The sequence below is a fragment of the Carettochelys insculpta genome, chromosome 19, assembly GCF_033958435.1.
Source record: "Carettochelys insculpta isolate YL-2023 chromosome 19, ASM3395843v1, whole genome shotgun sequence".
NCBI classification, from domain to species: domain Eukaryota; kingdom Metazoa; phylum Chordata; order Testudines; family Carettochelyidae; genus Carettochelys; species Carettochelys insculpta.
The window spans coordinates 16,703,085-16,727,919 of NC_134155.1; the positions used below are offsets into that span (position 1 = coordinate 16,703,085).

Here is a 24,835-nt window from a genome sequence, read left to right on the forward strand (position 1 = left end):
TTCTTATTTGAACATGGAATTTCTGTCCATAGATATTCTATGGAACATTTTGATTAATTTGAGATTTTTTTACTTCATTTGATTGTACATTTTCTTTCATGTGTAGTCCTACTTCCCCACTTGCACAACTTGTCTTGTCCTTCCGATGTATTTTGTATCCTGATATGATTGTATCCTATGATTGTCCTCATTCCACCAGGTTTCTATGATGCCTGTTATATCAATATCCTCCTCTAATGCAAGGCACTCTAATTCACCCATCTTATTATTTAGACTTCTAGCATTTGTGTAAAAGCACTTTAAAAATGTGTCACTATTTGTCTGCCCTTTCCTGATGCGTTAGATTCTTTTTCTTGTGATTGTTTCTTTTCTGATCTGGCCCATACTTTATCCTCTTCCATCCTTCCTCCTGACTAAAACCTAGAAAATCTCTACCAATAGACTCTCCTCCAAGAGAAGTCTCTGTCTGATCCATGTGGTCCTCTGCACCAATCAGCTTTCCCCCATCTCTTAGTTTAAAAACTGCTCTACGACCTTTTTATTCGTAAGTGCTAGTAGTCTGGCTCCACTTTGGTTTACGTGGAGCCCATCCGTTCTATATAGGCTTTCTCTATCCTAATAGTTTCTTTGGTTCCTAGTAAATCTAAACACCTCTCCCTGACACCATCATCTCATCCACGCATGGAGACTCTGAATTTCTGCCTGCTTACCTGGCTCTGCATGTGGAACTGGAAGCATTTCTGAGAATGCCACCATAGAGGTCCTGAATTTCCTCTTTCCTAGCAACCTAAATTTGGCCTACAGGATGTCTTCCCTACCCTTCCCTATGTCTTTGGTACCTACATGTACCACAACCATCACTATACATACATCTATCTAGATGCCTTGAGAGATCCACAACCTTTGCACCTGGCAGGCTAATCATATGGTTTTCCCGATCATCGCAAACCTAGGTATCTGTATTTCTAATGATCGAATCTCGCATTACTAACACCTACCTTTTCCTATGGACTGGAGTTCCCTCCCCTAGAGAGACATTCTCAGTGTGAGAGGATATCGCATCATCATCTGGAAGGAGGGACCCTGCTATAGGGTGGTTTCACTCTGCTTCTGTTGACTGCTCTCCTTCCCTGAGCCTTTCACCCTCCTTAACAGCACTGGGACTATCTGACTGGAGGTGGGACAATTCTACAGTGTCCTGGAAAGCCTCATCAACATACCTCTCTGACTCCCTTAACACCTCCACCCACCCTGGCCTCCAAAGCCCACACTTGGTCTCAAAGGGCCAGGTGGTCCTTACACTGATGCACACACAGGCTACCGGACCATGGGGTAGGTAATCATACATGTTACTTTTGGGCTTACCATCAGCCTAAAGAAGACAAACGCACTCGGTCAGGATGTTGCTGAATCCCCATCAATCAGCATTGACAACTATACGTTAGAGGTCGTCCACAAGTTCGTTTACCTCGGGTCCGCCATCACTGACACCCTGTTGTTGGACACTGAGCTAAATAGGAGGATCGGAAAAGCAGCCACAACTCTGTCCAGACTCAGCAAGAGAGTGTGGAATAACAACAAGCTGTACACCCACACCAAAATGCAAGTCTACAGAGCCTGCATCCTCAGCACCCTCCTTTACGGCAGCTAGACTTGGACCCTGTATGCCCGCCAGGAAAAGAGGCTGAACGTCTTCCTCTTGCGCTGCCTCAGGCGCATCCTTGGAATATCATGGAAGGACAGAGTGACCAACACCGCTGTCCTCGAGCAAGCTGGAATCCCAACCATGCACACCCTCCTCAGGCAGCGTCGACTCCGCTGGCTTGGCCACGTCCACAGGATGAATGATGGAAGGATTCCAAAAGACATCCTGTATGGTGAGCTAGCCTCTGGCAAAAGACCTCCTGGATGCCCCCAGCTGTGTTACAAAGATGTCTGTAAGAGAGACCTCAGAGAGGTAGACATCGAGCTGGACAGTTGGGAAGAACTAGCAGACAACCACAGCAGATGGAGGCAGGGGTAACACAAGGGCCTTCAGAAGGGCGAGTTGAAGATCAGACAGCTAGCAGAGGAGAAGTGAGCGCACAGAAAGCACAATAAGGACTTGCCAGACACCCACTACATCTGCAAGAGATGCAGCAAGGACTGTCACTCTCATGTGGGTCTTTATAGTCACAATAGACGCTGTAAATGAAGTCCTCAATTGAAACTTTAAAAGGTGCGATCCATAGTCTATGCAGACTGAAGGATGCCTACCTACGTTGGATTCCTTGGTGACTCCAGTTTCTTGTCCAGGATATTCAGGGTATCCTTTCACTGTGGTAATGGTATATTACGTAACGTACGGTTCCCTATTTTCAGTTAAAGCCCTGTGATTATGTTAACTATCCGGACATGGCGGTGGTCGTTCAGCCTTGTTGACACTGGAGGTTTTACTGTTGTGGTAGTATCTGAGAACAATCATATTGGTAAAAAAGCAGACCCCTAACCAATACAACTGCTGAGCGTAGAACAGACTTTAGGAAAAAAGGGCAGACCCAGCCTCAGGGTAAGGTGAATGAGGCAGTTGCCTTGGGCTCGGTGCCTTGAGGGCCCCTCCAATTGATCTTAGCATCCACTGCCCCCTGGCCAGGCCCCACACACTTTTTGGCCAGGCCTGAAGAAGGCTAGCAAAAGAATCTGAAGTGGAAATGTCATCTGAACTGAGACATCCATGGAGTGCTGGGGATCTGTTGATCTTAGAGAAATAGAGCAGGATATGGTGAGGATTTCATCTTTTGTAGGAGCGCCTGGTTTATAGGGATGCTTATCTTAAATGGATAAGGTTTACTGGTTTAGGGCTTGGAACAGCCCCCTAACTGGCTCCCGTGCAGCCAGACCAGACGTGCTCCTGGGAGTGCTGGGGGATGGGGCTCTCCAGCCCAGATGGAGCATCCCCCCCTCCTGTCTCCCTTCCCCCCATTTAATCCATTAATGGGTTAAGCTTGCTGTTTAACCAGATAATTAATTAAACAGGATTTTACATTCCTACTTGTTTGCCCTTTACTGATCCTATAGGTGGTACTAAACTGTTGAGTGATGTTTGAAATAAATTATCTGGCAAAGCAGGACTCTCTTGCTTATGGATATATTTATTTTCTCACTAGCATGTCTGTGAGGAGCTTTCCAAGAGGACTTTAGGTTTTGTTAGTGCTGTCAATAAGCAATAACAAGAAAAGGTGCCTTGCAGTGTGAACCTGTTCTGTTGAATATTACCCAGCCTAAAAACAACAGGATTGGAGTGAGATGAGAAGTGAAGAGCCACAAATTCTGTGATTCATTTTGGTCATTGATAAATACTTTGAATTAGGCAAAAAATGGATTTTAACAGGAACATTCCAGGAAGATTCTGGGAGCTTTTCGAGCTACCAAGCCATGGCAGGGATTTTATCTAATTAGTTTGCAAGTCAGCCTGTGTGGGATTTATAACGTTTCATGTCTTGAAGTCCTTTCACCACAGTCACTGTTTAAAACTGTTGTTTGGCCCCTGGTATTCTGCCATGTACTCAGAAGAATCCATGCTCTTTCTTCCTTTGCTGGGCTGTGGAGTAGTAACAGCAAGGAGGGGCCAGTTATTTGGTTACCACACAGCTCTATCAGTGGTATGCCACCAACCAACCATCCAGTAACGAATTTCTGTGGCTTGTCTGAGTTGTGGTGTTTCTGCACTTGTTAAAAGAATCGGCTTCAGCTGCATCCGTCAGCTTCCCTGATACACACGTTTGCTTAAATGATTAGAAAAGCCACAGTTTGAAATTCAAGTCTGGTCACCAATACTTAGCTTCTTAGTTTGGCCAGTTTTATGAGGTATCCAGGCTTTTTTCTCTCAGGAGACTCCATTTTGTGTGATGCCTCATTTTTGTTATGTTAGCAAGCCAGTCGCTATACATAGTGTGTGAAGAGTGTACATCACAACTTCCAAAGATCAGCAGGTGACCTAGAATTAATTTAAGACAAAGGAATAAATTCTGATCTCTGGTTTTATCTTAGCTGCAGTGTTAACTCAAGGTGTGGCTTGAGTGTTGCCCTTCACTTTGCTCCCATTGACGCACAAATCTGTTGCTCAACATAAGTGCTACTTTAAACTCCAGCTAGCTGGCCCGTCACAGGGTATGAATTTGAAGCCCCACTGTTCCTGAGGAGGCTTGAGCTAGTGCTGCGGCGGGGAGGCAGCTAATCTGTGTTGCTAATACAAATGCTCTGTGCAGTTTTAGTGTTACTCTGTAGTGCAGGTGCTGGAGCTTGGCTGACTCCATGGGGTTTAACTGAAGCATAGGGAACTCAAGGTAACTGCAGTGGCCATGTAGTCCGAGAAATAAAAAGAACTCAGAGTATTGTTTTCATTTTATTTTTTTAAGTGCTATGATTTTTTTTTTTTTAAAGTAGGCCTCCACGACATGCTTCAGGACTTTGAACACCTGAAGGTGGCAGTACCGCAGTTACCCAGTCGGGGGCCGACAATGTGGAAAGTTCTAAAGGATTGCAAATTATTAGAATCTCCATTGAAATCCCCTGTAAGGCAGGGCTGGATTTAGGGGCAAGAGGGGTGCTGGGCATGGGGGGTGCTGGGTAGCTGTTGTTAGTATTCATAAATATGGTTTTACAGATCCTAGCATGCAAATGTATCGTCTTATGAAAGGGAAATAAATCGTGTGTGAATCATACATCTAAACTGTGAAATGGGCTAGAAATGCAATAGACAATGTGTTCACAAGTTTAATGAATGGAAGACACTCTTCTTGTGGGGTTGCATTTGGTGTAAGGCTGGCCTTGCTTCAAGGGCTTGGGAGTTTGCATTGTCTGTTAGATCACTAAGTGCAGGTCTACACTAGACATGAAGGTCAATTGTAGAATATGCAATTCTATTTACAGCAATTGCAGAGCTAGAATTGACTTATCTACAATTGGCTTCCCTGGCCGTCCTCCCAGAGAGAGGTTGACAGGAGAAACCTTCCCATCGACCTCACTTATTCTTCGCGATATTGAGGAGTACGGGGTTGTCTGCTGACCCCCAGTAGTCCAATTTCACACGTCCCGACTAGGCAGGTGAAATCGTACCCTGGAATATTAACCCTGACTGGGTTGATCTTCTGCATAGTGAAGTCATACCCTAAGAAAATGGGATGTGCAAGTGAAACAGTAGAGTGCGGAAGCCTTTACTATAGCCAGAGGGATGCTTTTACCCATCCCCTTCAAGAATCCACCACCAAGAGAGGCATGAGGGTCTCTCTGCTGGAAGGCAAGCCTCTCTGCACTGCGTTACTTGTGGGCCCCTACTAGGTGTCAAGCGTGTTGGTGGGAATGGTTTTGGGGCAAAGCTTGTTGCCAGGAATGGCTTTGACTTGTCTGTTGAGCAACAGAAACAACTAAAAATGGGACTGGATGAGAGCACCAAGAGACATATGTACACATGTGCCCACATGCCCAATATTTGTGCTTTGCTCTGTTTTTGGGATGTGGCTTGTGGGCCTCCACCCTTTGTATACCATCATGAGCAGTAACTAACCCCATCATTGGAGAGGAAAGGAGTGGTCCTGTTTTTCTTTCTGAGCCTCCATCCTGACTCCTCCTTCCTCATCTGCTGTCACCACTGCAGGAATTGTGTGGCACAGGGGATTAAAACTCACAAAAATGGCCATAATGGGTCACACCAATGGATCGCGTAACCTAGCATCCTATCTTTGAGTCATCCATTTCCTGTCATCCTGTCCTAGCTTTTATCAGTAAGAAGCTTAGGAACACGGAGATCATGAACCTACATCATCTTCATCATCATTAGCATTAGCTGCCTATCTTCCATAAGCTTACCTGACTGTTTGTTTGTGTTTTTTGAATCCAGTTGTAGTTTTTGGCCTTGACAACATCCCCAGCAACAAGTTCCACTGGTTGACTGTGCATTGCATGGAGCATTGCTTCCTTTTGTTTCTTTAAACCAGCTCTCTCTTAATTTCATTGGTGCCCCTAGGTTCTTGTGTTCTGTGAAGATGTAAATAACACGTCTCTCTTCACTTTCTCCATGATTTTATGGACCTCTTCATATTCCCCTTAGTCATCTCTTTTCCATGCTGGAAACATGAAGGGCCAAGTTAAGGCTGCTTTGCCTGTGCAGCTGCCTAAGGAAAATGAAATAGCTTAATGAGGTATCAGAGGGGTAGCCGTGTTAGTCTGGATCTGTAGCAGCAACAAAGGGTCCTGTGGCACCTTATAGACTAACAGAAAAGTTTAGAGCATGAGCTTTCGTGAGTTAACTCACTTCTTCAGATGCTGGTCCTGGAAATCTTCAAGGCCAGGTATAAATAGGCCAGAGCAAGGCTGGGGATAACGAGGTTAGCTCAGTCAGGCAGGCTGAGTTGTATTGTCATCAGTAGATCTGGAGGTGTGAACTCCAAGAGAGGGGAAGCTGTTTTTGTATTTAGCCAGCCATTCACAGTCTTTGTTTAATCCTGAGCTGAGGGTATTGAATTTGCAGATGAATTGTAGCTCAGCAATTTCTCTTTGGAGTCTGGTCTTGAAATTTCTTTGCTGCAGGATAGCTACTTTTAAATCTGCTAGTGTGTGTCCTGGGAGATTGAAGTGCTCTCCTATGGGTTTTTGTATATTGCCATTTCTGATGTCTGATTTGTGTGCATTTATTCTTTTACATAAAGACTGTCCAGTTTGTCCGATGTATATGGCAGAGGGGCATTGCTGGCACATGATGGCATAAATTACATTGGTAGATGTGCAGCTGAATGAGCCCACGATGGTGTGGCTGATGCGGTTAGGTCCTGTAATGATGTTGCTGGTGTGTATATGTGGGCAGAGCTACATCAGGGATCTACAACCCATCCTGGACAATGATCCCACACTTTCACAGACCTTGGGAGGCAGACCTATCATTGCTCACAGACAACCTGCCAACCTAAAACAAATCCTAACAAGCAACTATACACCGCACCACAGTCACTCTATCTCAGGGACCCATCCATGCAACAAACCTCGTTGCGAGCTCTGCCCACATATACACACCAGCAACATCATTACAGGACCTAACTGGATCAGCCACACCATCGTGGGCTCATTCAGCTGCACATCTACCAATGTAATTTATGCCATCATGTGCCAGCAATGCCCCTCTGCCATATACATCGGACAAACTGGACAGTCTCTATGTAAAAGAATAAATGCACACAAATCAGACATCAGAAATGGCAATATACAAAAACCCATAGGAGAGCACTTCAATCTCCCAGGACACACACTAGCAGATTTAAAAGTAGCTATCCTGCAGCAAAGAAATTTCAAGACCAGACTCCAAAGAGAAATTGCTGAGCTACAATTCATCTGCAAATTCAATACCCTCAGCTCAGGATTAAACAAAGACTGTGAATGGCTGGCTAAATACAAAAACAGCTTCCCCTCTCTTGGAGTTCACACCTCCAGATCTACTGATGACAATACAACTCAGCCTGCCTGACTGAGCTAACCTCGTTATCCCCAGCCTTGCTCTGGCCTTTTTATACCTGGCCTTGCAGATTTCCAGGACCAGCATCTGAAGAAGTGAGTTAACTCACGAAAGCTCATGCTCTAAACTTTTCTGTTAGTCTATAAGGTGCCACAGGACCCTTCATTGCTGCTTAATGAGGTATGTTCCTGAGAATTTCCAGAGCTGGAGCTGCTGGTGGTTCATTCAAGAGGGGGAGGGGGCTTGTGGCTAGGGCTGTGCTCAGCACTTCTTTATAAGTGCAGTGCCTGAGCCAGCTGTCCTATTTTTCTTGGGGCCTGCTGCCACATGCACTGAAGTCAATGGAACGATTTCCTTTGACGTCAGTGGATTTTGGATCAGGGTCTTGTAGAGTGCACCTATTCTTGGTAGGAATAATCCGGCCTACATTAGCATGCTACCTGGATGTATTATTATCTCTACAGCCTCCCACCTCCTTCCACCACCAGTATTCAGTTGTTTCTGAACGTGATCCATGGTTTCCATTATGGCTGAAGGCAACCAGCTTTCAGTCGTGCCAAAGGAAGGTTAGAAGACAGTGGGGAAACTGGTAGGAAGTAAAGTAGTTTTAAGTGAAGCCTGTGGTCTCAAGTTACAGAGCAGGAGGAGTAGGTTGGATATTAGGCAACTCTTTCACCGGGAGGGTGGTGAAGTGTACTGGAATGCGTTATCTAGAGACGTGGCAGAATCTCCATCCCTAGAGGTTTTTGAGTCGCGGCTTGACAAAGTTCTGGCTGGGATACTTCAATTGGGGTTGATCCTGCTTTAGGCAGGGGGCTGGATTTGATGACCTCCTGAGGTCCCTTCCAGCCCTAGAATTCTATGTTTCTGTGCAGTAAATCCTAATATATTTTATGTAACAACAGGTGCCACTTAAAAATGCAGCCACAGTGTTGCCTGTTTGAACAATATTTGGAGCTCTGCTTAAAGTTCCAGCTTCTGGAGGCATGTGATTGGGGAGAAGCTCAGCTTTCATTTTGTTAAGAGGTTTCTAGCCCTGGGCATTGGGGAGGGAAGCTTGAAAATGTGACTCAAGTTTCTCTGCAGGACTCAGAAAACAAAAGCAAACAGAAAAAGCCCACCATTTAGTGTATATTTAAAATTCCATGATTTCTAAGACAACTTCAATATCTTATGCAACCAAACGTGCAATTTATTTATTTATTTTTTCTGGCAAGACTATAGGTGCTTACAGGAGGAAACTTTTTAAAATTTCATACCAAAAAGTTACCCATCCAAGAGTTCATCTTGTCTGTGGATATATTAGAGTTGGTGGAAAAATGGAAGCAATTTTCACAGTACATTTGATATTTGGAAAATTTGAAGCTACTCAGCTCAATAAAGAGAGAGAGAGAGAGAGAGAAATCAGGGTAGTCTGCTTTTCAGAAGTGCTGAGCACCCGCAGCTTGGCTTAACTGCAAATCAGGCTCTTACGGTTTACAGAGCCCCATTTAGTTAGACTTCTGAGCTCCACCTCTTGGATGCATCCCAAGGTAGGGCTCAGTCCAGCAAAAGACTAGGCTTTTGGACTCCTGGCTGTGGAACTGCTTCCCTTTTGTAACCTTGGGTAAGTCACTTCGCTTCTCTGTGCTACTTCTGTTTGCCATCCTGCCACACACTGTCTTGTCTGATCAGACTGCAAGCTGTTTAGGCAGGGGCCATCCCTTGTTATCTATCTGCACAGCACCTTGCATTTTACAGAGCCTCAGAGCATAGCAGGCAAAGTGCCTTTCTGGGCACTACAACATTATAAGTAATCATTGTCCATTGTCTTTCTCCTCTCTCCTCTGATGGCTGCTTGTCTTTTGAATTTCCCTGCTCCTGATCCAACAGCCGCTCCCTCCTTTACCTCACAAGCCCTTTACTTTTGCTGATAAGCCCTACACAAAGTCTCTTGTGGTCACTTGTTCAACACACACCTTCCCAGAGGAGGGTTGGGGTGGGACAGAGGTGTTCTGGCATGCATTGCCTGCTGCTGATCTGAGAGATGGGCACCTCTGAACATGTGTGACTTTTTTTTTTAACTAGAAAGCGCAGGTGTGATGTTGTTATATGGGGCTCTGGGAGCTGTATGAATGAAGTTCCCAAGCACGCCTCTGTACTGCTGCTTTGTGTGAGCATTCTTGCACGTGGCTGTTTCACGCAGGCATTGCACATGTGTAACTTTCTAGCATGGGAGTAGTTCCACTCAATTCAATGAACTCGTGTATTGTCAAATGTGCCACCATCATTGCTTGGAGACCACAGTTCCGGATGCCACGTGGGAGCCTGAATAGATGGGCGTGTGCCAAGCTTTAGGCACAACGACGTTATTTCCTAGAACTTAGGTGCTAATTAGTGAGCTATGCAGTAACTGAAATCTTGACTTGTCAACCAATTTGTAAACAATTAAATGACCGTGCAAAAAAGGAGATGGAGAACGTAGAGTTCCCCCATGCACTGCACATGTGTTCCCAGTCTGGAAGTCTGAGTTTGTTCTGAAAGGTAACTTGATTGCAACATGATGTGAATTTGTATATAGACACAGAGCTAAGCATATAGTTGTAGTATATGCTGGTATGAGAGTTAATTGCTTGCTAGCCATAAACATGTGCCATTTTGTGGCAACAACGGGATGACTGTTCAAAATGGTGGCAACTGCATGTTACTTCCACAGCTCTCAGCAGCTATGGATTGAGGATCGGTTTCTGGTCTCATTGAAATCAGTGGGCATTTTTCTACTGATTCTGGCCAGCCCAAGATTTGGCCTTTAATTGCTGCCTTCTTCAGGGTTCAAAGGCAGCCTTTGTAATAAGATTTCCATCATCACTTTCTAAATCTTGGTTGAAATTGATTTTTTCCCCTTTTTGGATTAACCAGCAACTGGAGCATGATTTTTAACACTGAATTTGCATCTGGGCTTGCTCTGTCTGTCTGTGCACTCACCTGAGCTATCCTCGTTAGAGCCTTTCACAGGCTAATGAACAGAAAGGACCAGTGATTTTCCTGTAGGAATATTTCAGAGAAGTCTGTTTTTGTATTAGTGTTAGAAAAGATCCTTAATGCTGTTAAAATTCCCAGGCAAAATGTTTGGGATGCAGTTGAATTGGCAAATGGATATCAATTCAGTTAAAAAAGGTATTGTAGCGACAGCATTTGAAAGAAAAAAAGGTGAATTTAGAGTAAACTTCCTGCAAAAGGTCCTAGCACGCTCTTGTGCTAGGTAGGTGAGATCTCGACTTTCTAGATGTGTGGTATACATGAATATCTCTATCTTTTTATATTTTGGAGGGTATGTCTCCTTGGTACCAGCGTGGCCCTGAGTGCCTTGAATTCATTACTGGCTTTATAATCACAGCACTCCTTTGTGGTAGGGCAGTACAGATGGGAATGAGGTACGACTGTCTGGCAATGTGGTGTTTGGCTTTATAGCTGGGTTCTGGTTGTTTACTTTGAATTTGTTGCTTTTCAGGTATTTGTATAACCCCAGAGGTTTACCAATTCTGTTGTAATTTAATGGCTGTCTGTGTACAGGTCTAATTGTATCTTTAAAGAAGTTTTTGGGCTGGGACTTTTTTGCTTTGTTTTTGTTTCTAAATTATGTAAAATATTGACACAATACTCATGAAAACTTTGCTTATGTCTGAGAGCAACAGTGGTGTTCTGTAATTATACACCTGCTGTAAAGATGATGCATACTGTTCAATGAAATGTCAGACTCTGCATTATTCAAATCATCTGGCAGAATTTGTAACTTTAATGAGCTGGTGAAGTTCAGGCTTTACAAACTTGGGAGTGAAATTAACCAGAACAAGGCTCTCAGTCTAGGATGTAAGTGGTGATTAATTGGTGACAGCATAGCCCTTACACTGTCTCACTTCATGGAATGGTTTTCATTCTCTGTGACCACAACATTTCATGAGTGTAGCTTTGCAACTCCACCAGGTCAGGGGCCAAGTTTATAATCCTTTCCAGACTTTATAAAGTCAGGTGACAAGAGACTGTTTTATAGGCTGAAACATCTGTAAGGGGTGGACTCCTCACATCTGTACCTTAGCTTCAGAAAAAACACTCCAACAGAATTTACTGGATCTGGTTTAGGATGCAGGAATGCAGCAAGGTATCGTCTTCTAGCCCAAATGATTTCAGAAGGATAGTGGGGGGTGAGGAGTGGGGGTGGGGGTGGGACTTTTTCAAAAATAAAATGACCAAATTTTCAAAGCCCCGTGTTTCCAAAATGACTGGTCTGGTCAACCTCTAACTTTATTTTTCAGAAACAGGGAAAATAAAATCTGCCCTTGCTAGATTCAGGGCATGTCTACACTGGTGGAGAAAATTGACCTGTTGTCTCCAGAGTGGGAGGTCAACGGGAAAAACTCTCTCGTTGACTTCCCTTACTCCTCACAACTGGTACACAACTGTGAGGAGTACTGGTATCGACGGGGACAATATGAATGTTCAGTTTAGTGTGTTCCTACTGAGCATCAGTCTTCCTGTAAGAAGAGATGTGCCCTAACACTTGGCAAACTTAAGGCAGAGATTTCCTCCCCCACCCCCGTCTTTGGACAGTGAGGAAATGGGGGTGGTCTCTTTCAGGCTAAGAATGGAAACTAATCTGTTGCTATTTATTATTTGCAATAGCCCCATTGCACTAGACCAGGGGTCTGCAACCTGTGGTTCTGGAGCTGCGTGTGACTCTTTGAGGACTTCTTTGTGGCTCCCGACACTATAATGGCAAAGTATAAAAAACCCATCCTGATTTATTTTTGATAAATGGCGAACATCTAAAAGCCCACCAGTGTACAGCTCATGTCTAAATAGCAAACAATATGTGATTGCAAAACGTTGGATAACTCCCCCTTGATATGTGCACTGTGTTGTGGGATATGATACTGTATCTGTGGTTTGATCAAGTTGCTAATGAAGTCTTGGTTTTGAAAAGGACAAGAAAGCTCCTGACATTCCTGCTGTGAAGGGCAACATGCATTTTAAGGAAGAAAACAGAAATTAAACGTGCGATAAAATCGGCATAATTAAAATAGGTTCGGGAGTGGAAGTTGCCAGGGTAGTGGTACAAATACATACATGTAAAGTGTGAGGAAATAGAGTATGTAAAAAGTTTGTGAACATCCTTTTGTACGCACGTATCACATTACAAATTGTGTGGGCGCTGTTCTTAAAATTGGGGTTACAAAAAGTATGGTTTGACGTTACTTGTTAAGGACTGTCTCATATTCACACGAGTTCCGGCTCTTGAATTACCAAACGTTTTGCTGAATTTTTTACTTCTTGCTATTTTGGTTGCCAACCCCTGCACTAGGCGAAGTATGAACCCAGAGCAAAATGGCTTCTGTCCCCAGTCTAAGTAAGTGTGACACTTTGCACCGCTTCACCAATGATAGTGTACGGTTTTAAGCCTTAACAATGGAGGGACGGATTCATTGTTGCTCCGTTACCCCCTTGGACCCATGTGAGCAGGTGAGAGAGTGCATCTATACTAGGAGCAGAGCCAGCACCACATCACTCTTGCAGGAGCCTCCAGTGCAGAGGATGTTGTAGGGTGCGGGGTGGGGATGGGAACAGGCGTGGCTTGGGTGCTCTTTTGCCCTTACAAGGGCCACTGCAGCCAGTGTAAAAGTGGGGTAGCTGTTTGGCTGCCCAAATCTGTGTTGGGCTCCAGATCTGCCTTCCAAAATCCTTTTAAAGTGAGGATGCAAAAAACCCATCTTCCCCTTCCCAGCTCTGGGGCCACTGCCAGCACAGGGATGACTTCTAAATAGTGTGGATAAAATGAACAGGGAAGGAGTGGAGTTCTTTGTGCATGTCTGCTTGTTTGACTAACTGATGAGTTTTAGGCAAAATCTGGAGGATGTGACTCCGTGTGGTTTTGGACGCTGCTGGCCAGAATATCTCACTTGGGCTACGTCTACACGTGAAGCCTACATCGAAGTAGCCTATTTCGATGTGGTGACATCGAAATAGGCTATTTCGATGAATAACGTCTACACGTCCTCCAGGACTGGCAACGTCGATGTTCAACATCGACGTTGCGCAGCACCACATCGAAATAGGCGCTGCGAGGGAACGTCTACACACCAAAGTAGCACACATCGAAATAAGGGTGTCAGGCACAGCTGCAGACAGGGTCACAGGGCGGACTCAACAGCAAGCCGCTCCCTTAAAGGGCCCCTCCCAGACACAGTTGCACTAAACAACACAAGATCCACAGAGCCGACAACTGGTTGCAGACCCTGTGCATGCAGCATGGATCCCCAGCTGCAGCAGCAGCAGCCAGAAGCCCTGGGCTAAGGGCTGCTGCACACGGTGACCATAGAGCCCCGCAGGGGCTGGAGAGAGAGCGTCTGTCAACCCCTCAGCTGATGGCCGCCATGGCGGACCCCGCAATTTCGAAGTTGCGGGACGCGCAACGACTACACGGTCCCTACTTCGATGTTCAACGTCGAAGTAGGGCACTATTCCCATCCCCTCATGGGGTTAGCGGCTTCGACGTCTCGCCGCCTAACGTCGATGTTAACATCAAAATAGCGCCCAACACATGTAGCTGTGACGGGCGCTATTTCGAAGTTAGTGCCGCTACTTTGAAGTAGCGTGCACGTGTAGACATGGCTTTGGTAAGACAAGACTGCCAGGGTTATGAAAGAAATACCCAAGCTCCATAATGGAAAGGCTCATTCCAGTGCTGTGAGGTCTGTGGAATGATGGTTCTTTGCTGTCTCCTCCATGTTGGGTGTGGAGGGAAGAGGGGGTAAATTGATCTGGAAAGCCTCATTTATTGCCTAGAGTAGGGTGAGCAAACTTTTTGCATTGGGACCCACTTTTTGTCCCTGCAATGAATGAGGCCCCCAAAACCCATGTAATGTAATCCAAACCAATGGATATTTCTGTCACGGTCATATATTTGAAAAAAAACAAACAGAAAAAAAAAGCTTTCGGCACGTGTAAGAAAATAAGTAGGTAGCAGTACACGTTTTATTAATAGATATATAAATATGAATACACAGACATAAAAACTGTAAAATATTTCAACATTTTGAATGAAATGGGTGACCTGAGACCCAGCAGCTGACTGTGCTGCACTCCCCTTATGAAATTTCAAGCCCCTCCCCAACTTTGCACACCCCTGGCTTAGAAGTCCCAAGGCAAAAAGCAGACTTGACAACAGATCTAGGGAAATGCTTTTGGCAAGTATGTGATGGCAACGTAAACCTTTCTCTGGAAAACTCTGTTCTTATCTGGTTTTGCTTATAAACACTTGCAAATCATTAGCTGCTGGCAAAGCTGTCTGGAAGGATGGGTGGGTTAAGAGAATAGTGTTTTGTGTGTGTGTATTTCTGCTTATCAATTTCCTGGGGCAGGGCAGGTAGTGGCATTTTTTTTATTTAACTCTTTCCCGCTGTCCTGGTGAAGCGAGGCTCAGCAGGCTGCAAGAGGACAGTAGGGTGGAGCCGAGCGGGCATCTGGATTACTCTGGCTTACGCTGCTTCTGGGAGTGGGGGACTCCCGACCCCTCCTGCTGCTCTGTGCCAGGCACCCCAAGAATCCTGCAGGTCCCATCCACAGGATGGATGAAGTGGCCACTATGCGCATCCTCCTGCCAAACTGTGGGGTCTGGGGCAGCTGCCCTGAGTCACCCTCTGGGTGGGACCACTCTGCATGTAGGCCGAAGCTCAGTTGTGCTAAAATCACCAGTCAGGTCTTGTAGCCACTTCTGCAATGGAAACCACAAACAACAACGACCACCTCTGTAGGAGCAGCAGTGACTCAGCACCTGTGGAAAGCCAGGGTGCTTGTGTAAGGAGTGCTCTGAATCCAACAGAAAGGCGGGGGTGGGGTGGGGAGGGGTTAGGAAATCTTAGGGACCAGGGGCAACCCCCATTATGCCACGGCTCTGTTCTTACCCACGCCCTGCCCCAAACAACATTGCCCAGGGGGTTATGGGACCTGGCACTATGGCAGCTGGGGTTGCTATCCCTGCCCCCCCCCGCCACGCTCACCACATGGGCAGTAGGAGCCAGAGTAGCGCTCTGCCTTGCCACGGCCCTCCTGGCCTGTCGCCTTCTGTTTCTCCACAGTGGTGAGAAGCAGAGTTCCCTGGTGCTGGGGCACTCTGCTTCCTGCCGCTGTAGAGAAGCTGCGTGCAGTGGGCCAGGAGGGCGGCACAGCCGAGCTTCCGTCACCCAAGTGCTGAGGGGGAAGGAGGTGACCCCTGCTCTCTCAGTGCCAGCCCCCCCGCCCAATAACTCTTGGTCCCTCTTGTCCATAAGATAGTTGGAACAACAGCTCTGGGGCCCCCAAAAGCACGGGGTCTGGGGCTGCCATCCCACTTGGCCCTATGGATGAGATGGCTCTGCCTAGGGACGTCAGGGAAAGCCATGTTTTCCACAACAAAACAGGCCTGGGGAGATAACGACTTAATCAGTGTGCTCTTGGTTGTGTTTGTATGGCAGCCACACAAGATATTTTTCAGGGGCAGCAGGTTTGGCAACACCTGGCTAAAGGGGATAGTGTTAAACAGCTTTGGGGGTATTTGGTTATCAATTCCTGCCTGCAAATGCTGCGTTCCCTTAGAGCCTGCCTGAAAGAGTGTAAGAATGGTTTACCCCAGTTTTTCTACAGATTAGTTTCCCTTTGATTAGACAAACAACATCAAGCTGCAAGTCTTAATTTGATTTGAATAAGCCTATCACCTGCCAGAATTTTTTTTTTATTTTTATTTCTGAATCTGCTGCTAGTGTTATATGTGACCATTCACAATTAAAAGCTTCATGGAGAAATAATATTTTTATTCAGTATTGGCTGGCTGCACTACTTCAGTCATGTTATGATCTTGTTTGTGTCATTTCCCATTAATTAACTAGTCAGGTGAAGGGAATTCTCTTTTGTACATCTCCCTTAGAACCACAACAACTGAACAATGGTTCAGCAGCTGAGGCTCTGAGTCTGCTGCCCATGATCATAGAGGCGTAGAAGATAATGGTTGACCAAGTCAAATCCCCTGCTCAAAGTAGGACCAACCCCAGCTAAATCATTACCTTTGTCAAGCTTCTCCTTTTAAATCTCTAAGGATGGAGATTCTGCCACCGCCCTAGACAAACCATTCCAGTCTTCACCATCCTCCTAGTGACATAGTTTTCCCAGTATCGAAATTGTGATCTCTCACATTGTAATTTAAGACCATTGCTTTTTGTTCTGTCATCTGCCATCACTGAGAACAGCCTGGCTCCATCCTCTTTGGAAAGGCTGCTATCAAATCCCCCCTCACTTTTCTGCAGACTGAATAAGCCCAGTTCCCTCAATCTTTCCTTATATAAATCATGTTGCTCAGCCCCTAGTCATTTTTGTCACCCCCAGCTGGCCTCTCTCCAATTTGTCCACATCCTTTCTATAGCAGGGGTCCAAAACTGAACACAATACTCCAGGTATGGCCTCACCAGTGCCGAATAGCTTGGAATAATCACTTCCCTTGATCTTCTGGCAGTGGTCCTACTAATGCAGCCCAATATGCTTTCTTGACACTAGTGCACACTATTGAATCATATCTAGCTTTTTGTCTACTTCAATTCCTGCGTAGATCTCTGCACTTGTCCTTGTTGAACCTCATCAAATGTCTTTTGGTCCAATCCTCCACTATGTCTAGGTTACTTTGGACCTTGTCCTTGTCTTCCAGCGTATCTATCTCTCCCTACAGCTTAATGTCATCCACAATCTTGCTGAGAGTGCACACCAATCCATCATCCAGATTGTTAACAAAGATGGTGAACAAAACTGGCCCTAGGACTGAGTCTGAATGCACGCCACTTGATACCTGCTGCCAACTAGACATGGAGCTGGTGATTGCTACTTGTCGAGCCTGATGATCTAGTCAGTTTTCTGTCCTCCTTGTAGTCCATTCACCCAAGCCACCTATAATATTTTACCTTGCCAGCAAGAACGCTATGGCAAACCATATCCAAAGGTTTGCTAAAGGCAAGGCATATCATATGAACTGCTTTCCCCATATCCACAGAGCTGGTCTATCATCATAGGCTATGTTTACACTAGACATAGTAGCTGACGGCTGATGCGTGATTTTAGCTACGTCAGTTGTGTAGCTAAATTTGGCTTGGCAGCTGTCAACTTCCATCTCTGTCTTTATGGAGGAAGGGCCACAGGAGCGCTCCTCCCGTCAACCTTCCTTAATCCTCATGGGTCGCGAGGAGTTATGAGGTTGATGTTGACAGCACCCCAGATGATCGACCCTAAGTGTGTTGATCTTCCGAGGTAAAGTAGACATAGCCATAGAAAGCAATTAGGTTGATCAAGTATCTCTTGCCCTTGGTGAATCCACGCTGACTATTGCTGATCACTTTCCTATCCTTCAGGTGTTTCAAAATGGTTTCCCTGAGAACGTGCTCCATGATTTGTCTGGGTACTGAGGTCAGGCTGTCCAGTCTCTAGTTCCCCAGATCCTCCTCCTTCCCCTTTTTGAAGATGGGTACAACATCTGCCTTTTTCCAATTGTCTAGGCCCTCCCCCAATTGTCATGAGTTTTCAAAGATAAAGGCCAGTGGCTCTGCAAGCACACCAGCCAACTCTCTCAACACCCCCAGATGCATTATATCTGGTTTCATGGACTTGTGCATGTTCAGCTTTTCTAAATATGTTTTTATACTCCTTAGACGTCTGTGCAAGTTAAACTTACTTTCTCTGTTTAAGTTCACTGGAAAATTTCTCTGTTGAACCAAGCTGGTCATCTACCATATTTGCTGTTCCTTCTGCACATTGGGATGGCTTGTTCCTGTACCTGAAATAAGAGCTTCTTTAAAATACAACCAGGTCTCCTGGACTCCTTTCTCCCTCACATTAGCCTCCCAAGGGAGCCTGACCATTTTTCTGAAGTCTAGGGTCCATATCTTGCTGCTCGCCTTTTGTCAGGATCCTGAACTCAACCATCTCATACCAGGTTGGTGCCTATTTCAACTTCCCCTACCATTTCTTCCCTGTTTGTGAGCAGCAAGTTGAGCTGAACATGGCTCCTATTCAGTTTCTCCCAGCACTTTCACCAGGAAATTTGTCCTCAACACTCTCAAAAACACTTCCTGGATTGTCTGTGTGCTGCTGTGTTGGTCTCACAGCAAATGTCAATGTGATTGCAGTCCTCAGTCAGAATCAGGGCCTATGATCTGGAAACTTCTGTTTAGTTGTCCGAATAAGGCCAAGTTTATCTCATCTTCCTGGTGTAGTGCTCCGTAGTGGATGCCCACCACCACGTCACTCTTGTTGCTCTTGCCTCTAATCTTAACCCAGCGACTCTCAACAGGCTTTTCTCCAGTTCCCTATGGGAGCTCTGAGCAATCATGCTGCTCTCTTAGATACAGTGCAGCTCTTTGTTATTCCATTCACATCATAGTTCCTTGACTGTGCCAGGACTTCCAATTCTTCCTGTTTTGTTTCCCAAGCTTCTTGTGTTTGTGTACAGTAGACCCCCGACTCATGCGGGGTTGCGTTCCCGCAACCCCTTCGTAAATCAGATCATGGTGGGGTCCTGGGAGCTCAAAAAATACAAATAAATCACCATTCTTGTCCACCTCATAGGCTGTTCTCCATCTGTGTGAGAAGAAAGGTGAGAAGTTAAGGCCCTTACGAAAATTTGACTGTGTAGGAAAACACTCAAGTGGGTGCTTAACTTCGAAGAGGTGCTTAAATCCTTTCGAATATATCCTTTCCTGAATTTCAGGCTTACTGTGTGGGGTGGTTGAGTGCACCAGAGGGATGTGATTTGCACCAGCAGCCAAACGCCTGTCAAGTATGGGCTGATAATACATAGTCCTACCATGAGTATAGGGGGCCCCTTCCAGTCCACTGACACTTTACCACAGCAAGTTAGTGTGCTTTATGTATCACAGCCATCTGGCATTCTGTTCCTTGTGCACAAGTCCAGTATTTCTAATGTTAGGGAACCTGCTCTTAATGGTGAAACTCTCATTAGCTTCAGTGGTGTAGTGCCAGACCCCCAATGTGCAGCCCATCATGACTAGAGTTGTGAATCGTCTGGAAAACCAGACAGTCTTGAGTTTTCTTACCCTTTTGAAATAGGAAGTGGCACATGCTAAGTCTGAAGTGGGTGTTGCCCATGACAGCACATTACCTAATAAATAAATTTGTTAGCTTTTTAGGCGCTACAAGACTGTTTTGTTGTTTGTGAAGCTACAGACTAACACAGCCACCTCTCTGAGTCTGCTCATGAAGATGGTTTGACCCTGCAGTCAGGTGCCCTGTGTTGATATGTTTTGGGAAACAGCAGACTTCCTTAAGATCACTAGTAATCTCTGGTCCTGAGCCAAATGTCTGGTATGTGTGCTTTGCTAACCTGGGTCATGGAGATCCTCGGCACTGCTGCAGCAGCAGCAGCACGAAGGTAGGGTGTGTGTGTGTGTGGGGGGGTGTATGTGTGTGCGTGTGCATGTGCGTGCATGTGTGTGGTTTTCCTGATTTATTTTACGACGTCATGGAGCCTAATAAGCTCTTTTCCCAGAACATCCTGGGAAAAAGAGAATCCAGCCCTTGGCTTACACTGGGCACTCAGCACTGATAAGAAATGTCAGATGGTTTTAAGTGGATTTTTCTGGGTCAAGCTTGGCATAGCACAGCAGAGCTGCTGGAGCAGGCATGATGACTGCTTTGCCTTCCGAAGTGAAGAAGGAAGTTTTGTCCATCTGCCTCGTGTCAGAAAGTCACCATCCCTGTGCCGTGCTGTTTGTGGGCATTTCTTCTCTCTCCCTCTGCTGGAAAATCCTTTGTGATCTTTCAAATGGGATCTTTCATCCATGTTCTGGTCCAGTTTCAAGCTGAGCACAGCTGGCCTCGTAAAACCCAAAGAAAATGTTTTGCTATATGAGAGAGTGATTCCAAGATACAGTGTTTAATGTTTTCCTTTCCTGGCAACCAGAACAAACGTCTGGCTCTGGCAAGAAAGGTGAGTACCCTAATATTTAACTGCAGCGCTCCTGAGAAGGACAAAGTCAGAGCTGATTTCCAAGAGAGGAACAGGGTGTAACAGGGTGTCACCAGTGAGCTCAGCCCATCAGCACTGAAGAATAAACGGATAGTTAAGGGTTGAATAGAGAGGGAGTTTAAAAGCTCCAGTGGTCCAGTGTGATCTGTACAGCAGCTGCTTGTGCTATGGTGGATGTGATCCCAGCTGGTCGAGTTGCTGCCTCTGTGTGGAATGGATTTGCCATTGCTTCAGCTAGCTTCAAAGAATCCGGGCCTGGGGGCTTTTAGCTACTGGGACTGCAGTACTGGCAAACAGCCTTGGAGAAAAGAGAAGGATTTCCTGGATGCCTCTGCAGAGTGTAGTAGAGATAACATTAACAGTCTGCTTATGGGAAGAGCTGGCATGGAGGTCTCTGCAACAGAATGCAGATGTAATTCATGAAAGGCAGTCATTATCTTTTATCTAATAAAGAATTGCTTCCACCCTCATTAAATTATTTCATGTACAAATAACAGCCAGCTTCTGCAGGACTGAGTGTGCCTGCATCCTTCCTGCTTACTTGGGATCTTCAGTGACAGAGTAATCCTCCTCCACCAGAGTACAAATTTGTATTTGCACTTAATCATTAGAAGAGTCACAGGTGTCAGTAACCTGAGCTCTGAAGCCAAACTCTGCTTGTGGCTGCCTGCTTGCGAATCTACAAGCTATGCTGTGGCTGCAGTGAGTGTCCTTTGCCTTCGGCTAGTGTAAATGAGAATAGAACCTGTATGAGGACAGGAAGGAGACACCCTCTTCTAAAGCTGTGAAAAGCCAGTGCAGACCCTGGCCCAGGCTCACTTGCACCCCAACTTTCGTGCTGCCTATGGACCAGGTGGGGACAGAGTGATGGATGCTGAGGTGTACGAGTGCCTTGGCTGGAGCATACGTCCACCAGTGTTGCACTCCTGCCCCTAGGGCTGCTGGTGAGGCAAAGCTGAGTTGGTGGAGTGGGACCGATCCCTGGTCGTGGCCCAGGGACTCAGGAGTGGCTGGCGCCTGGTGTACCCATAGCATGACTCTGAGTTGGGCCCTGGGGCTCCCATCCTTGAGGAGAGCTTTTTAGGGGATGATTTGGTATTGATAGGATCTGTGCTGCCCTTTAGCCTCACTTGTCCTTTCACGTCTTTGTAAAGGCCTAGTGCTGGTCAGCCGGCTTCCAGGGGTCGCTGCCGGTCCCCCAGCACAGCCATTGCTTGGCTGCAGCTGTGACCTTGTGCGGTGAAAACAGGTCTTCATCTCCTTGCTGGCTTGGATGTGGTCAGTGACTGAGAAGTGGGTCACGTGGAGACAGGACAATGGGGGTTGGTCCGTTCTAAGGCCACTGAATGCCTTTCTTGTGCTGTCGGAAACACCATTCTAGCAACAAGAAGTTCCTGCTTCACTCACCCCCGTCCAAGTTCAAACTCCCAACCCCCAGACAATCCTCCTTTTTTGTTGTGTCTTTTCTGTTCCCTTTACGTATGAGATTGATCCCAGGCCCTGCAGGGAAACAGTCAAGTTTCTGCTCTGCCTCCTCCCCTGAGTTCCTGCCTTCTGCGGTCATTGTCTGGGTAGCAAATCGAGTTAAGTACAGCTAGCTTCATTCTTATTCTTCAGGCGGGCGCTCTGAGGCTCAGCTGGTTTTCTAATCTTGCTTCATTAAAAATTCTCGGCGCCCCCCTCCCCTTTTATCTACTTGCAATTTCAAGCACATGATTTACAATCAGGTTTGAATGGCTGGGAATCATGACTGTCTCATTTGCCACCCTTTATTTGCAAAATCAAAGCCTGGAAGCGTCTTGCTGCCCCTTTGGAACGATTTGGTTGGTAGAAGGGCCATTGCTGACTGCATGCTTCCACCACAGCCAGCGTTCACCACTGTCTGCGATGGCTCTTTAACAGTGCAGAGGTGGCTGTGCACAGATAAGCCAGCCTTTGACTCTTGCTGTGTGAATGAACAGGGGATGCGTAGAGGTCCCCTGACATTTATTTTTGTTAAGGAGATAAAATCCTGCACTTGGCTTTTCTGTGCCACTGCTTGATCCTAAGCCTCAGGATTCGTTACCGGAGTTGCGCTGACCACAGCCGACTGGTAGGAGACACACACAGTGACTTGCGAGTGGGAGGTCAGGGGGTGGGAACTAACTCCATATTGACCATTAAGGGGAGTGGCTGGGGCTGGTAAGGACACTGGGAAGACAGGATGACTTGGTTTAGATCTGATGCCGTTTTGTGTGATGTGGACATGGTAACAGTGAGGGGTTCAGTTCCTTGCAAAGGACTTTGAGTTCCTCATACAAAAGACACCACTGACAGGTGCGGCACTGCACTTAGGGTCTGCAGGCGATTGCTGCAGACCATGCAGGAGTGGAAAACAGCTGGCTCTGGTGGCAGCAGAACCCAGTCCAGAGCATGGCTGGTAGAGATGGAATGGGGGATGTGCAGGGCTGAGTGGGCTTCTGGCTCCGTGTTGGGGGGGTGCACGTGGAGGAAAAAGGGGAAGGTTTGCTGTAAAGAGCTCTACGGTTTCCAGCAAGTTAGCCTGGAGAGCAAATCCATCAGTAGTATTGGATGCGGCTCCTTTTGCCTAGGCATAAGCGTGGGAGGAGAAGGGGGAGGAAGCACGGGAAGATGGAGCGGACAACAAGGCAGAGCTGAGCTTTTAAAGCAGCGCGGATGCACGTGTGGTAAATATTCCAGCGAACGAAGCAGAGCAAGGGGTGGAACAGGGGAACGTTGTTCAGTGTCACTTGTAATTGATCTATTGATGCGTTTAAGCAGCGTTTTCATAAATCAGCAAGCCATTGTGCCCTCTCAACAGGTAACTCCTCCTGTTCTGAGCTGCTGCTTTCCAGATAGGAGGAGATCCGCTAAAGGAAATCACTTGTGTTTGGCAAAAAACTGACGCAGGCTGAGAAGGGCCTAAAGTTTGTGTGCGCCCAGGGTGGGAACTTTGCCTCGCTCTGCCCTTGCAAGTGTTTGACCATCGACTCCGGGTGGGGAGCAGCTGCTGAATGCATTTGAACATCCTGTCTCCATTACTGTTATTGATGTATTGCATTGGCACCTAAGGACCCCATATGAGTTCTCTATCCAGTCTCCAGACGTATGGCAAGTCCTTGCCCAGTGGCACTTAAGGTATAAATAGACAAGGTTGAAAAGTGTTGGGATAAGGAAGGATTGTCGTACATCCCTTTTGATTTTATTATGACCTATTTTGTCTGCTCTTTCTGTAAGTTGTGAAGAGAGTATTATTTATATCATGTTGGCAGCTGGGATTCTCAGTCACAGCCTAGGATCCCACTGCGCTCCATACTGTACAAATACATGACAAAAAGAGGGTACCTGCCCCACTCCTGCAGGGAAGGGATTTATGCAGGCTGGATGAAGCCTGCGCAGCACCCCAGCCAATGACGTAAGGGCTCCTAGAAGAGCCAGTCAGACAGCAGCTTGTTGGAGTAGCCCTGTATATATGGAGCTGCTCAGCAGAAGAGAGTCGGTTGGGTCCTGGCCAGGGAAGGTGCAGGAACAGCTCCCAGCAAGAGAGGACGCACCTGGCTAAAGCAGTGCTGGGCAGGCTCAGAGGAGCATGAGAGAGGCTCCACTCTGACACCTGCCGGACTGCTGGCCCTGATGCAAAAGTCAGGAAGGTGCTAGGGGAACTGGCCCAGGGATTGAAAGGCAGTTAAGGGAGAGAGGAGGGCATGACAAGGCTGCTGCCAGAGGGTCCCTGGACCGGGGCTCAGAGTAGTGGACGGGCCTGAGTTCCTCCTCTTTCCCCTTTTACTGCACTGAGCCACCCCTAAGCATGTCCTGTATGTGCTGTGGCTTGCCCCTGAGGTGAGGGGCTAGAGGGAACCTGCAGTTGGCCACACCATGGAAGCAGGACTGCTGAGATCCCCGGAAAGGGGTGAGAGGCTGTAATGGGTGCTGCTGGAGGACAGTGTCTTGAAGAGGACACTGCGATCCAGAGACCAGAGCGTGCTTAGAGCTGTGAGTGCCAACAGATGACACACCCGCCAGGCAAAGTCGCCCTGCTGAAGGTCAAGCTAATTCACAGGGTTGCCAGCAGAAGGTGTCATGGTACTGAGTCACTGCCCCCAAAGAGCTTACAATGGCAATTTCATTCAAGAGACAATAGGTGGCTAAAGTCAGACAGATAAAGCAGTGTAGAGGATGGGGTATGTGCTGAAACAGAAGAAGACAATGCAATTCTTATGTATGGGACCAAATTTTCTGCTGATACAAATTGATTCAGTTCAATTGTTTGCATAGTGCTGGGCTGCCTTACGTCAGCAGAGACTGGAGGCCATAAGTCT

The 24,835-nt window shown here is 46.6% G+C and overlaps 1 protein-coding gene across 5 annotated transcripts in view; it reads left to right on the forward strand.

Annotated features, from left to right (window-relative positions):
• GTF2IRD1 (GTF2I repeat domain containing 1) overlaps positions 1-24,835 on the forward strand; it is a 194,616-nt gene that overhangs the window by 45,054 nt on the left and 124,727 nt on the right. For 2 of the 5 annotated variants that reach the window (XM_075014085.1, XM_075014087.1), the window contains exon 1: positions 20,177-20,477. The exons of 2 other annotated variants lie outside the window; for them this stretch is intronic. In XM_075014085.1, the coding sequence (XP_074870186.1) occupies positions 20,427-20,477 (51 nt within the window). In that variant the 5' untranslated portion in view covers positions 20,177-20,426. Of the gene's footprint in view, positions 1-20,175; positions 20,478-24,835 lie in introns of those variants that run through there. One more of the 5 variants, XM_075014084.1, reaches the window with a different exon arrangement.